Source organism: Tachypleus tridentatus, chromosome 1, assembly GCF_004210375.1.
Source record: "Tachypleus tridentatus isolate NWPU-2018 chromosome 1, ASM421037v1, whole genome shotgun sequence".
NCBI lineage: Eukaryota > Metazoa > Arthropoda > Merostomata > Xiphosura > Limulidae > Tachypleus > Tachypleus tridentatus.
In genome coordinates this window covers 41,339,152-41,353,186 of record NC_134825.1, presented here as the reverse complement: position 1 = coordinate 41,353,186, position 14,035 = coordinate 41,339,152, and the positions used below count along the sequence as shown (strand labels likewise).

Below are 14,035 nucleotides of genomic sequence, written 5' to 3'. Positions count from 1 at the left end.
TTTAGTGTATTTCTTTTAAAACATTATTTTCCTCATCTCAAAATGACATTAATATAACAAAGTGAAAATAACTTCACAATTCATGCTATAACTAATAATAAATATAATCGGTTTAAAAATGAATTTCCAAAAATGTGTTTCTCAATGAGAAGAATGAAACTGTTTAGAACGAGACAGCAGTAAAGAAATATTTGGTTTGATGTAGCTTGGTTTAAGATGAAGATAAGGTTCTACATTGAAAATAAGATTCCTTTTTAAGTTTTGACATTAACCATCACAGGTAATTCGAACTCACATGTGTATGAAATTTAGTAGGAAAGGATGAAAGATACCTAATTCCCTTCTCTGACAAGGTTGGATACTGTGCATCAATACCTAAGCAAAATAATGTGACTTTTGTTGAACACAAACTTTTACTTCAAGACACCATGTGAAGCATTCTCCAGAAGCTGATATGTTTTTGAAGGTGTCGAGTTATTTGGTAATGCGTGAAAAGTGATGAAAAAGTAGTTTCTCATCCACTCACAACTACCATCACATTTGGAAACATTCTTATGAAGATCTTTCATGAAGTCCTTGAAGTGTGTCTTCATTATGTTCAACATATATTCAGCAAGTGCTTCAGATGAGTTCATAGCCACGTGAATGAAAAATGGAAAAGATTCCAGTTCACTACAACCAAAATTTGTGCCCCGTAGCTCCAGTTTTGCAATCATTGCATTAACTTTGTCTTGCATGTAGAATACCAATATAAGCTTGCCTTGGAATGATATATTTAGGATGTTGAAATGAGCATATATCTATTGTTTAGCTTGCATTGCTTCCCATCATCACTTTTTTGGCAACAGGTTTGACTAGTGTCTCTCCTATTACTCCAATAACTCTGGCATTTACAGTTACATATGATACTATAAAAGAGGTTTCCACAGATTTCACATTATCATCCCCTGCCACACTGTGCTTTACTTTCTGGGAGACTAGAATGTCCTTTCCCTTTTCTTTGAAAAATTCAATAGCTTACACATGGTATTCCTTGTGGTTTGTTTCAAAATGATGCTTGAGGTCTCCATACGTACGGCACATTCTCTTATTGCTTGTTCATCAAAATCCAATTAACAAATACTTTTCATCATATTTACATGATATTTTTGGTTTCTTTGCAGCTGGTACTTTTACAACACTAACAAACAGTTTTGGTGATTCATTGAATTGGTTCTCACAGCTCTCACCACTTTATCTCATTTCCTTCACAAACTTTACCATTACACTTTAGAAATCCTGTTCTTAACCAGTAATCTGTGATGACTCAGACATACCATCATGAAACAAAAATCTTACTCCATGTACCACCTAAAATTATCTTGTGTGATACCAGAGGTACAGGTATCATGCTTTTGTAAACACTGTTTTAAATAATAATAATTTAACTCTTAAAAGAGCACTGAAGAAGTATAGCTACTTTATTTTTTACCTCGTGAAGAATTATTGGAAGAACTTTGGTGTGGGTATTTGTATTAGATATATAATTACTGGCAGAATCTTAAGTAAGGAAAAAAATATTCTGTCTTATTATTTATATGTGGCTTTATTAAAGAATAACACAGAAGTGAAATTTTAAACTTTGTTTAGGTGATAGGGGAATATTATTTGGAACTTGACTCTTTGAAAAATGTTCTCACCTAAACCTGTCTGCCTGAAAATGAAATATCAGCAGTTGTTTTTAATAGAGAGGGTGATTTTAAAAGATGTCTGATTATAGTAATTTAACTATTGCATAACTATTCAATAACTATTGCAGTTCCTTTTTAAAACTCTCTAAACTTGGTAACAAAATAGGACACTTTTAAAAACTTTAATATCTTGAGTGATAAAAATATTTCAAATAATATTTCAGCCAGTAATAGTGAATTTCCATGTAAAATTGATGTGGTTATCACAGTGTAAACTGTATGGCTCTTTCTTCACTTCCAGGGCATTATGGGAAGGCACATCTTCAACAAGTTTACAAATATTCTTGTTAATTTACTATTGGCAAGATTTAACTGTACTAAATATCAGTGAAACTTATGCCTTTAATGATAAATGTATAGCATAATTTTAATCTTCTATCATACAAGTTGTTAATTTGAAAAAGAATAAGAAATGGCTGATAGTTAGTTCAAATAAAATAAAACCTTAACAAAAGTTCAGTCTTAAAATAGACTAAAACTTTAGTTTTAGAATTTATACTACTCTAAATGACAAAACTTGTTCAAGTTATAAAGAATACACATTTCAAAACTACTGCAGATGGTGGCCTAGTCTTTCAGGATAAACTAGAAACATGAAAAATCTACTGTGTATATTATGTAAGCAGTATTATGCTAATAACATAGTTTACCTATAATAATAGAAGAGTTTGTCTCTGCATGTGTATGACCACCATATCTTTAAAGGATAGAGTCTAGAAACCTGAAAATTTGCACCAATAGTAAGTGGACTCTCAGGTTGTGCATCTGGGTTTTATTACTTATTCACATGTATATGCATCTTTGTAGAAAAAGCTTGGGAAAACATATAGAAAAGAATATGTGACAGCCATATCTTTAGATTTTAGAAACCTAAAATTTTGCTCTCATACCAAAAGACCTCTGAAGGTGTGCCTAAGCGCTAATTCATCCATGTATGTATGCATCTATCTAAGGAGGCAAAGTAGCAGAAAACAACAGAGAAAAGAAGTGGTTCCTTTTATTAAAAATGGAAATCACAGACAGACATGTACGTGTGTGCATGTGTACATCTTTTTAAGGAGGTGAAGTAGTAAAAGAAACTACATAGAAAAGAGATTTTCCCTATATAACAACTTTTTTATATAGAATAGTTCATGCAATTTGTAAATGACATGTTCCAACAAAAGTTTTTATGTCATGTTGCTTCAGTAGAAATGTTCATAGGTATTACTTTTATGATAAAATGGGTTCAAGATACACACAATAACGTTGTTTAGTAAAGGTGGAATGGTCTGTTATTGGGAGCCTGGCATGTCCAGATGGTTAGGGTGATCAATTTGTAATCTTAAGGTTGTAGGATCAAATCCCTGTTACATCAAACATGCTCATCCTTTCAGCCATTGGAGCATTTTCAAGTGACTGTCAATCCCACTATTTGTTGCTCAAAGAGTAGCCCAAGAGGTGGTGGTGGGTGGTGATGACTAGCTACCTTCTCTCCAGTCCCACACTGCCTAATTAGGGGTGGCTAGTGCAGATAGCTTTTCTGTAGCTTTGCATAAAATTCAAGAACCAAACCCTTTTTGGGGACCACACCATCTTATTATGAGGTAGGGCCCATACCATCCTGCCAGCATTGAAAGTCATGTGTTACCTATTCAATTCTTTTGAGGAGGCCCAGGTACCATGATGTATGGCTAGTCTACCTCTGTTGTATTGAGTATATCAACCTAATAACCTGAGCATAGCTAGAAGTTTCAATTATATAACAACATCAAATATATATAAAAGACAAGGTGATTTGCCAACAATCATTTCCAGCAATGGCTTTTATGTTAATTAGCTATTGAAGTATAATTTAATATTACTCTTTATATATGTACTGAAAATATAAAATGAAACATATAAATAACAAAACTTGAAACCATTTGCTGATTTGTTTAAAGTTTTATTAAAATGTTGGTGATATAACAGAAAATACTGAAACAATTTAAGTTTACTGTTGCACAGGAGCAGTCACTCAAGGTTGTTGGTCTTGACCTGCATAGCCCATGCTTTTCTCAGGGCCAGATTTATGGTTGGTGCTCCAGCAGATAGTAAAACAACTAATATATCAACGAATAATGAGATCAGTGCTGGTTATTTCTGCTGTTTATGAATATAAACAAACATTAACATTCCCTTATTCTATCTCATGTTTGAATTGTTTTCTAAATATATGTAAATATATCCATGTATAAAGAAATAAAAGCAACAAGCACACTGAATTAAAACTATAGTAATATTTTAAAATATTTATCTTTGAAATAAATTCATTTTTCATTCAGGTTCTTCAAGGAATAAAATTTCTGCACCTCAACAGTGTAACCTATAGGGATATTAAAAGTTTGAAAATATTAGTTTAAATGGATTGGAGCATAAAACTTGGTAAGTTTTGAAACAAATGATGACTTTGCAACCATGTGTAGTTTTGAATATTTTATTAAGTTTTTTTTTAAACTGTGTCCTTTTCTGTAGATTAGTTGACAACCTGATAACAGATTAGATTTTAGAAAACCTCTCTGTCTGAACTTTAATTTTTCAAGTTTGGTTATCAGAAAACAAGTTAACTACAGATGATATCTTTTTCCAGATTACTTTAATTTGTCCATTGTCCACTGAAAATCAGGACTGTCTAAAACAAATAATAATAGAAGTCTCTATTTTATATATCTCTAATTTTTAGCCACAGTGAAGAAATTAAGATGAAAATTGATGAAAATGAAATATTTCTGTAGTTAACATGTTTTACAATAATTTATAACTTTTACAATATTTCAGCAGTTTACACCATTTAAGTTGTAATGATCAGTAGATTTTATCTTTTATGTATAGATAGTTTCATGGACACTTTTGTCTCTCACCATCCAGCCAAACTGATCAGTTCTGTTATTCAATAAAATCGTATTTGGCTCTAACTAGTTGGAGACAAAAGATAATTTGAAATACTGTTTCTCACACACCTGGATAAAATAATAATGTTTAAAAAAAATCTGTACTTACTCGTTCTTATAATAGCTTTTAAACCTGTTGGATTTTAATAATGTTTTCCAGCATTCAGTGTTTACACCATGATTTTTGTTATTAAAATCATTTATATCATTCTTAAGTAAACATAAACATATATTATGAAGGTGTTGAAACCTTACATGATAGCTTTAATTTCCTTGATTGTATACAAATCATATTTACTCAGAAATATAAAATATTTACATGTGCATCAGTGTGTTTCCAATTTTTATGTTCAGTACAAAATATGTACATTTGATAATTTGATACATCTTCCTTATTGTTTAAAGATAATATATATCCATTCTTGATTTATCTTAAATACTTGCTGTTATATTTGATATTTTATGCTGTGACTCTTTATTTCTTTCCTTTTTACTTTAATATCAGTTTTTAAATATTATTGAAATATAAACTGTAACCAAAAATATTTTATCTAGTTGTGTGAAACATTGAATATCTTTTCATCTTAATTTGATTTTTCTTGGTAAACTTACACTATATATTGAGACATAATCACCTACATGACATAGCTATGTATTATTCTGTAAATGAATATGACAATAATTTGACATGAAAACCAAGTTTTACATATGCTTATTACCAATAATACAATCATGTACCAAGTAACTTGCTTGCCCCCTTTAATGAAAGAAATTGTCATAGATTACTTGAAGGTATATAAGGTTAATGATGACTTGAAGATTACCTAAGAAGGTTGAAACATTATTTTCTGCTTTATTAGTAAAAATGTTTACATCCATAGCAACCATCCGGAGATACATATTGTGTGTTTAGTTGGATTTTATATTCTTTTAACATCAGTAACATCAAAACGACAGTTTATTACAAATTATTTGTTCTGAAACTTTGCAAAAAACTTGTACAAATTAGCAGACTCTGACAAATTTTATTTGTGTATTTGAATTATTAATCATTTTTATTTTACAATCAAACTTTGTAATTGAAGCAGAACAAATCAAAATTAGAGTTAACTATTTGAATTTGTCTTTTTATTAATTTATGTGTAACAAACGATAATAAAATTTTATTTTGTTATAAATTATAAGTCTGAATATCTAAAAGATAGTTTTGCTACATAGTTGATTTTACAGGAGGAGAATGGACAAAAAGAATGTAAATTTAACACACTCTCAAAAAAGGATATTATACAACTGGATAAAGTTAAAGTAGTTTCAACAATCTTAAACTAACAAACTGACAACAAAACTGTGATAATTATTAATATGCCTTAAGTTAATTTTGTAAGGCTAACTTGAAATTATCTCCAAGTCATTTCTGTCTTCATTTTTTCTCACACGAAAACTATTATTCTTGATTCTTTCCATCATGTAGCTGACTTTGGATTATGGGCTGTAAAAACACCAGAGTGAAGTAAACAAACAACAATGGCTGGCACTTTTTGCTGGATGGCTCCAGAAATTGTTACAATGAAATAATATGGGCCTGAGGTTGGCATCTGGTCATTTGAAATTATGACTGTTGAGATGACTGATGGTGAACCTCCTTATTTTATTACTGATCCTCTCATGGTTAGTGTTTGCAAGCAATATTTACAGCCAAGAAGAAAGATAAGATTGAATTTTGAACTTTCTCCTTTTTTGAATGTCTTCCTTTTTTTAATTTTTGTATGTAAATACTTTGAGATGATAGTTGAAAATTTTGATTTAATAAATCTAAGAGTAAAATCTAATTTTACTGGATGAAATTAAAGTATTTCATAATCAGTTTCAAGAACCTTCAAGAATTTGTGTGAATTAATGCTTTGTTTTAGTTAAAGACAAAGGTTTCCATAATAATTTTTCCCATAGAAATGATCACAACACCCAAATTCTTAAAAGTTACATTTTTCTAAAATTCAAAACACAATTGTTTTCTTTGGTCAAAGATGTCTTTCAGCAACTACAGGGAATAGCTATAATGATAAAGATGAAAACAAGACTTTGCACATTACTCACTCATACAGATATACATATAGTCATGAAGTCCCACTCCTTTATCAGGTATTTGATCTCACAGCCAGAAATGGGAAGCTGGACATTAAAAAAAAAAAATGTTTCTCCCGTCTATCTCTAAACACACTTCCACAAAATCATACCATGCCTTTAAGAGTTCAGAAGCTGTGAATCGTTTGTGTACTGTTATTTCACTAAGCTATTTTGTTTTCCTTTGAACCTATTATCCTAATGAGACACACCAAAAAGCAATATTATTAAATGTAAGAATTCATTGTTGTGCATGGCTGTGCTCATCTTACAGTTTGAGTACTTCATGATTTACTATTTGTTTATTTTTCTTATATTCATTATTCCCATACAATATCTTATTTTACTGGTGAAAAAAATGATATAATTCTTATATCCCTCACCATCTTTTGTGTAAATGTTTGTACTTTAAAAATTTTTATTACATTTAGGATCCATCCATTTCTATTTACTTTAGCTGATATCTAACTGAAACTTGTTTTCAGATACATTAAATTTCAATGCATTGACCATTCACAAAAGCCACCTGAGTTTTACTATATTTTGTGTTTATGCATATATATATATATATATATATATATATTCTATAAATATTTCAATAGAAAATGCCCCTTGATGTGGATTCCTGTACATGGTGAGGGGACCTCCCAAGGAAGGTTCTGTTCTCTCAGTTTACTTTCTCTGGGATCTAAACATCCACCTGCATGCCTGCCATGCATGGTGACCCATGAAGGGGTGAAGAGGATCCTAGTGGTTGAAGGGTCCAACTCCAACACACCACTTTGGCCTTGAATTCCTGTAGACAGGCAGTCTTGGGGTGGCCCCCCAAGATCAATTGGGTAGTCAGTTTGGGTCAGATTCAACTGAATGTCAGCATAGGATGTCCTCAACAGGTATGATGGGCATTATGTCTGATACTGGTGTTTCGATATAGTGCTCACGAAACCCTGTCGTCATTACAGTGACTTTATATGGCACTGTAGTGTGTCCCCTCATAGGACTTCATGGTGAGTGGGGTCAGTGGGCATTGAAATATTCTTCTTTTTTTTTTATTATTATGGATACCCTTCAAATAAGATCAACCAAGCATGACAGCATAGAGAAAAATATGAGTACTGGCACACGACAGCTCATCGATGACTCTGTATGGTCAAACTTGCAACTTGAATCTGTCTTGCAATTTTTAATTATACATTTTTTGACTGAAAAACCCTCAGGACAGATATCTCCATTTCTTATTCAGAAGGGTTTAGAAGGGCTTGCTTACTCACCTAAATTGGTGAAAAACGTTACGGTCTGGGGACATTTTAGTGGAAACAAGGGCGTAGCCAGGGGAGTTGGGGGTTAATCCCCCACGGACCTAAACTTTTTATACAAGTTCAGTTGCTACCTGTGAAGTTTCATAAAGATTCGTGATTGCATGGCAGATAATTTCACACAACAAATGGTCATATGCAAATTTCTGATTGAACACTTTTAATACAGCAAGTTTTGTCAGAACTAGAAAACTGCAATCGAATATCTATGAAAGGCTCAAATGCCTATTCGTTCTTGCCAGGACATCTACAACACAGTTTGGTTCAACTTTAATATCACAGTGAATGTGTAATGAGGCCAAGACCATTCAATTGATCTTCAGTGGTGATATTTCTCAAATACGTTTTCAGTCTTCTGAGAGTTGAAAACGAATGCTCCACTGAGCTTGTTGACACAGGCAATGTGGCAAATATTTTCAACAGTCTAGAAATGACTGGGAACATTTCTGTATTGCACATTGCATATGTATCTATGACATTTTTTGGTCTGTTGTTCGCAAGTGATTTGTACCAAACCCTAAGTAGTAAAGCTAGTAAAGTGCTGTCAATGTAGGCCTTGTATATATTGACCAACTCTTTAATTTGGTCACATTGTTGTGCTGTAGGTTTTGACCATTCTGTGGTAGATCCTGATGGTTGTAGACACATGAAGTTTGTAAGGAGAGTTTTGTGACTGGATAGATGGTAACATATTTGTGAAAGAAAGTGATCAACAAATGGTACAAATACAACAATATGAAAGTACTCCTCAGGGCCAGTGGTTTGTGGGTTAGTACGGTACATCTGTCTTTTAGCCTGCCTTGACATTATGATGTCACTTTGAAGCTCACTACACAGAGTTTGAGCCTCACAGTTTGAGTTTGCTGCAGTAAGTTGCACAGAGGTAAACTAAAGGAAAACAATTTAGCAATGGTAAGTGGAGTGATGATGAATTCTGGCTGTGTTATAGAATACAATTGATTGGCTTACATGGCAGAATCTCTGTCTTGTGAACCTGATATGATCTCAAGGGCATCTGCAACAGCATGGATTAATTCTAGAAAGACATTGACTGAGTCATGACTCTCAACCCACCGGGTGGGGCAGAGACCGTTCAAACTTTTTTTTCTATTCAGGTGCTTTACTCTCCACCGAAAGAGCCAAAACGTGCTTTTGTTTGGGTCTATTGAGAAAGGTTTCAATGCTAGAAATTACTCACATGCAATTTCGCACAGGAACTTCTTTACAAGCATCAAAAATTGCCAAGTTTAGGGAATGGGCACTGCAGTGTACATTGGATGCAAGTGGGAATTGATCAGTTATGTGTCTCTGGACACCATTGAATTTCCCACTCATTGAGGTAGCACCATCGTACCCTTGTCCTCGCAGGTAAGCCATGTCAATACCATATTTCGTCAGATTGATTATGACAACATCAGCCAAGTTTCTGCCTGTCACATCATAAAGAGGTATAAATTGCAAAAAATCTTCTCTCGTTGCAACAGAGTTGTCATTGGCATGCAAATATCTAACACTGTTCAATGCCTGAAATATCTGTTGTTTCATCAGTTAATATTGAGAAACACTCTGCAGTATTAACCCTTTTGACCAAAGCATCAAGAACATGAGTATTACAGGCATTGATGATTTCATTTTGAATTTGAGGACTCAGAAACATAGCATTCCTCTTTGTACTTTTAAGGCTTGCTGAAAGCTTGACATCACCTTTTGCCCTGTAGTGCAAAATTGCCCAAAAATTCCCATCATTATTGATGGGCTCCTCATCAGTTTCACCAACAAACATTGGACCAGAATTATATTTTCCCCTCAAAGCTAAACCCTGTCTCCCACACAGCAATACAGTATCAATAATAGGCATTAAATATTTCCAGTTCTGTTCAATTTCTTGCTTGTAAGTTGCATCAAGCTGCAAGTGCACAGATGAACTTGTGTTTACAACCTGTAGAAAATTGTTAGCTTTTTTTTTTGCTGGTCCTGATAACTTTAAGTTATATATTATATATACAGGCCTATATATTTATTTATGATTAAAAAATAAGACAAATACTACAGTGTGCCATTCTGAAATTTGCTAAAAGGGTGGTCTAAGAATGCATAATTCAGGCTTTTCTTTTATGTATTTATTAAAAAAATTCATGGGGGGCATGCCCCCAGACCCCCACCCCTAGCATGGCTTTGCACCTGTGGAGCTTGCATCAAGCACTCAAACTAAAAAACTCCCACCAATGGCCATTTCTGGCTACACCCCTGAGTGGAAACATCTTCATCACAACATTCAAAACTCCTCTTGAAGTCGAAGGCCATTGGGGATATACTCATTGATGTTACTCTTCTTTCTACTTTGAATTATTCTAGAAGAGTTATAGTTGAGAGGGATTTAAAGACCATTTCAGAGTCGGAGATCCTACCAGGTTTCACCAGTCAAGGTGTTACAGCCGTGCACCAAATTGTTACTCATAGAGATGGGATTATGGAGCCAACAAATGTTCTAATATTAACATTTACAACATCACGTCCTCCTACTACAATTAAGGCAGGATATCTGAATTGTAAGGCATGGCCTTATATCCCTAATCCTGTTAGATGTTTTCACTGTCAACGATTTGGTCACTCGAAAACGTCTTGCCGTGGTTCCTTAACATGTGTCCATTGTGCTGGTAAAGACCATGATGCTTTTGAATGCCAACTAGAATCACATTGTATTAGCTGTAACAGTCCACATCCTTCCTATTTTACTTCTTGCCCTAAATGGGTGGAAGAGAAAGTAGTGCAACATCTCAAGAAAGTTCAGATTTATAATATGTTTGTAACAAGTTCCAAGACATATCAATATCGTAAATACCCCATAGATGATTGTAAGGTATATTAAATACTGTAAAAGCATATCCATTATTGGGCATCTATGGTTACAGCTCTTAGGATACTCAGGATAACTGACAAAATAAAGCGATTTAAATATAAAATCTCACCTTTAATTCCTCAAGTTGTAGAAGACATGATCCAAGACATATCAATGTCATAATACCCCATTGATGATTGTAAGGTATATTACGTACTGTTGAAGCATGTCCACTACTGGGCATCTATGGTTACAGCTCTTAGGATACTCAGAATAACTGAGAAAATCTCACCTTTAATTTCTCAAGTATTATAACACATACTTCAAGACATATCAATGTCGTGAATACCTCATAGATGATCATAATGTTTCTCAAGTACTCTGAAAGGATATCCACAATTGAGCATTGATGTTTGCAGCTCTCAGGATAACTGACAAAATAAAGTGATTCAAGGATGTCAGATTTGTAATATGTTCATAACAAGTTGAATAACTTATTAATTTAGTATATATACCAACAATAGACATACACATCTTTATAAACATTTGTAGGACCAACAACTGCAATTACATTAGTGTAAGTATACAGTAAATGAGTAATTGCAAATTATGCAAAGTAACACAAACCAAGCTAATAGTTTAAAATAAAACTTATAACTTACCCAAACATGTTAATTTTGGAAATATCACAAATAATAACAACACCAAATTGTATGGCAACCATCAAGCACAGATTGCTTTTAATAAAATAACTTGTTAGAAGATGTTCTGAAAAGCGAAAACATTTTCATAAAAGACCAGCTGTACATATGTGTAATTCTATGGCTATCATCCTACTGTCAACTATCTCTCCACTTCCACTAAAAACAAAGCTCGAAAGAATAGATCTCCATGTAAATATAGAAGTAAACACTCACATTAATCTTCAGTTAAAATAATCTATAAATTGAGCCAGATATGAAATCCACAGTTATTACACCATATGTACAGCGATAGACATATGAAAGACTAAACTTCACAAGATATCAATGGTTATGAAAGAAAGTAATGGCATTATTCTCAGCTTTCAATCAATTTCGAAACATTCAAGTTTTTACATTCTAAACTACACAATAAACTTACATAAAAGATGTTTGATATGTTAATAAATAGAATATAAACCTAAATATATTACATAAAAGATGTTTGATATGTTAATAAATAGAATATAAACCTAAATATATTTTTCCGAAAGAAATCAGACTGGAGGCCAAGTGTACAACATAAGGAATTAGAAAATGGCCCTTAGAAGATTGACCGAAAAGTTCAGAATATTTTTAAAAATTATTTTATAAACTGCTATACTTTATGACTGAATATAAAGTATATTCAGTATATATGTATTTTTTATCAAATTAACCCTGAAATGGTGAAAATGTTTTTATATTACATTTCTATAAAATGTGAAAATATTTGATATTTAGGTAATAATATTCTATTATGAAAATTGTTTATATTTTATCCAAAAAAAATCACAAGCATAAGCAAAATAAGTAACTGAACAATTTAAAAAATGTTTTAATCTTCAGTAATATTAGACCCTTTGGCTTCCTATTAATGGCCAGTGATCCCACAAGAATATAAATGTGTGTGTTTGAAATTTCCAAGAATGCTTCAAATGAATATCCTTAATGAGTTGTGTTATATGCCACAACAGCAGTTTCTTTGGAACTATATTATCTGGGGCCTGGCATGGCCTAAGGCGTGCACTTCGTAATCTGAGGGTCGCGGGTTCGCGCCCGAGTCGCGTCAAACATACTCGCCCTCCCAGCCGTGGGGGCGTTATATTGTTTCGGTCAATCCCACTATTCGTTGGTAAATGAGTAGCCCAAGAGTTGGCGGTGGGTGGAGATGACTAGCTGCCTTCCCTCTAGTCTTACACTGCTAAATTAGAGACGGCTAGCACAGATAGCCCTCGAGTAGCTTTGTGCGAAATTCCAAAACAAACAAACAAACAAACTACATTATCAATCAAAGACAAAAGCTTTAAGAATTAATATTTTTTACCTAATCTGCTAAATGTATTGTGTCTGTTATTGATAATCTTAGGTAACATTTGAGGACTTAACTGACACCTAATAAAATACAATTTAGATGTTAGAAAAGTACTCATACTGATATCCAAGCCCTTAATGGCACAACGGTCTGTCTGCAGACACACACCACTAAAATCTGGGTTTCGACGCCTATGGTGGACAGAGCAGAGAGAGCCCATTGTGCAGCTTTGTGCTTAATTTTAAACAAACAAACTGATGTCCAACAAATATTTGAAAAGTTTGTTACTAAACTGTGTTATAATCTAAAATTAAAATATACTGCTTTGAAAATGCAAGTCTTTCTATTCGAAATTTTGGGTAACTTATAAGTTATTGTGTCACAAAATATTGTGAACTCAGATAATAAATGAGCCATTTATCCCAGTCTCAAACACACTTTGAAGACTCTAATTTATAATTTGTATTTGCAATAATTAACTTCAACTACCTCTACTACCAGCTTTGAGTTTGATTAGCATCCGACAAAGAATTTTAGCTTTACACATTTCACGGGTATGAGCGCTAGTTCTGGAACTAATACAATATATCAAAAATTACAGATTAAAATCATATTAATTACTTATCTTAGGATCTGGAGACAACTATTATGATATCAGCCAAGTCCTATTTCTCACCTTTTAACCTAATAATACTACAAATATTACAAAATATTCTGTTCTACTAACAATGATAAGAATATAAATATATGTATGCTTTTTTATTTTCTTAATATGACGAGAACTTTCTTGCAGATTCGGTTGTACTCTTTGTTCGAAACTGTAGAGGTCGCTTGATAACACACATAGCTCGCTTACTACTCACGAAACTGACAATTTTTGTTGTTTTATTTTAGTGAAGTGATGTCTCCAAAGAAAAAAAAAACAAACGAACCAGGAAAGAAAGTTGATCAGAAGAATGAAATATATCAAAGTAAAACAATTTTCAATTTTATTGTTGTATACATAGGCATTGAAATTCTGAATTATGTAAATTGTAACCAGTGCAATATTTGTACTTTGAAGTAATATACTGTACCTTGAATTTA

The 14,035-nt window shown here is 32.8% G+C and overlaps 2 protein-coding genes across 16 annotated transcripts in view; one reads left to right on the top strand and one right to left on the bottom strand.

Moving 5' to 3' along the window:
• The window catches only part of LOC143246811 (exocyst complex component 6-like), a 79,721-nt gene that overhangs the window by 11,006 nt on the left and 54,680 nt on the right, over positions 1 to 14,035 (bottom strand). The gene's annotated exons all lie outside the window — the stretch shown is intronic.
• The window catches only part of LOC143246757 (THAP domain-containing protein 2-like), a 55,507-nt gene that overhangs the window by 17,999 nt on the left and 23,473 nt on the right, over positions 1 to 14,035 (top strand). For 10 of the 15 annotated variants that reach the window (XR_013026171.1, XR_013026170.1, XR_013026168.1 and 7 more), the window contains exons 2-4: positions 4,034 to 4,133; positions 6,111 to 6,307; positions 13,844 to 13,920. Coding sequence is in view for 8 of the 15 variants with exons in the window: in XM_076493897.1 (XP_076350012.1) it covers positions 6,270 to 6,307; positions 13,844 to 13,920 (115 nt within the window). In the remaining 7 variants the exon portion in view is untranslated. The remainder of the gene's footprint in view (positions 1 to 4,033; positions 4,134 to 6,110; positions 6,308 to 13,843; positions 13,921 to 14,035) is intronic. The other 5 variants (XM_076493936.1, XM_076493928.1, XM_076493941.1 and 2 more) reach the window with 2 other exon arrangements.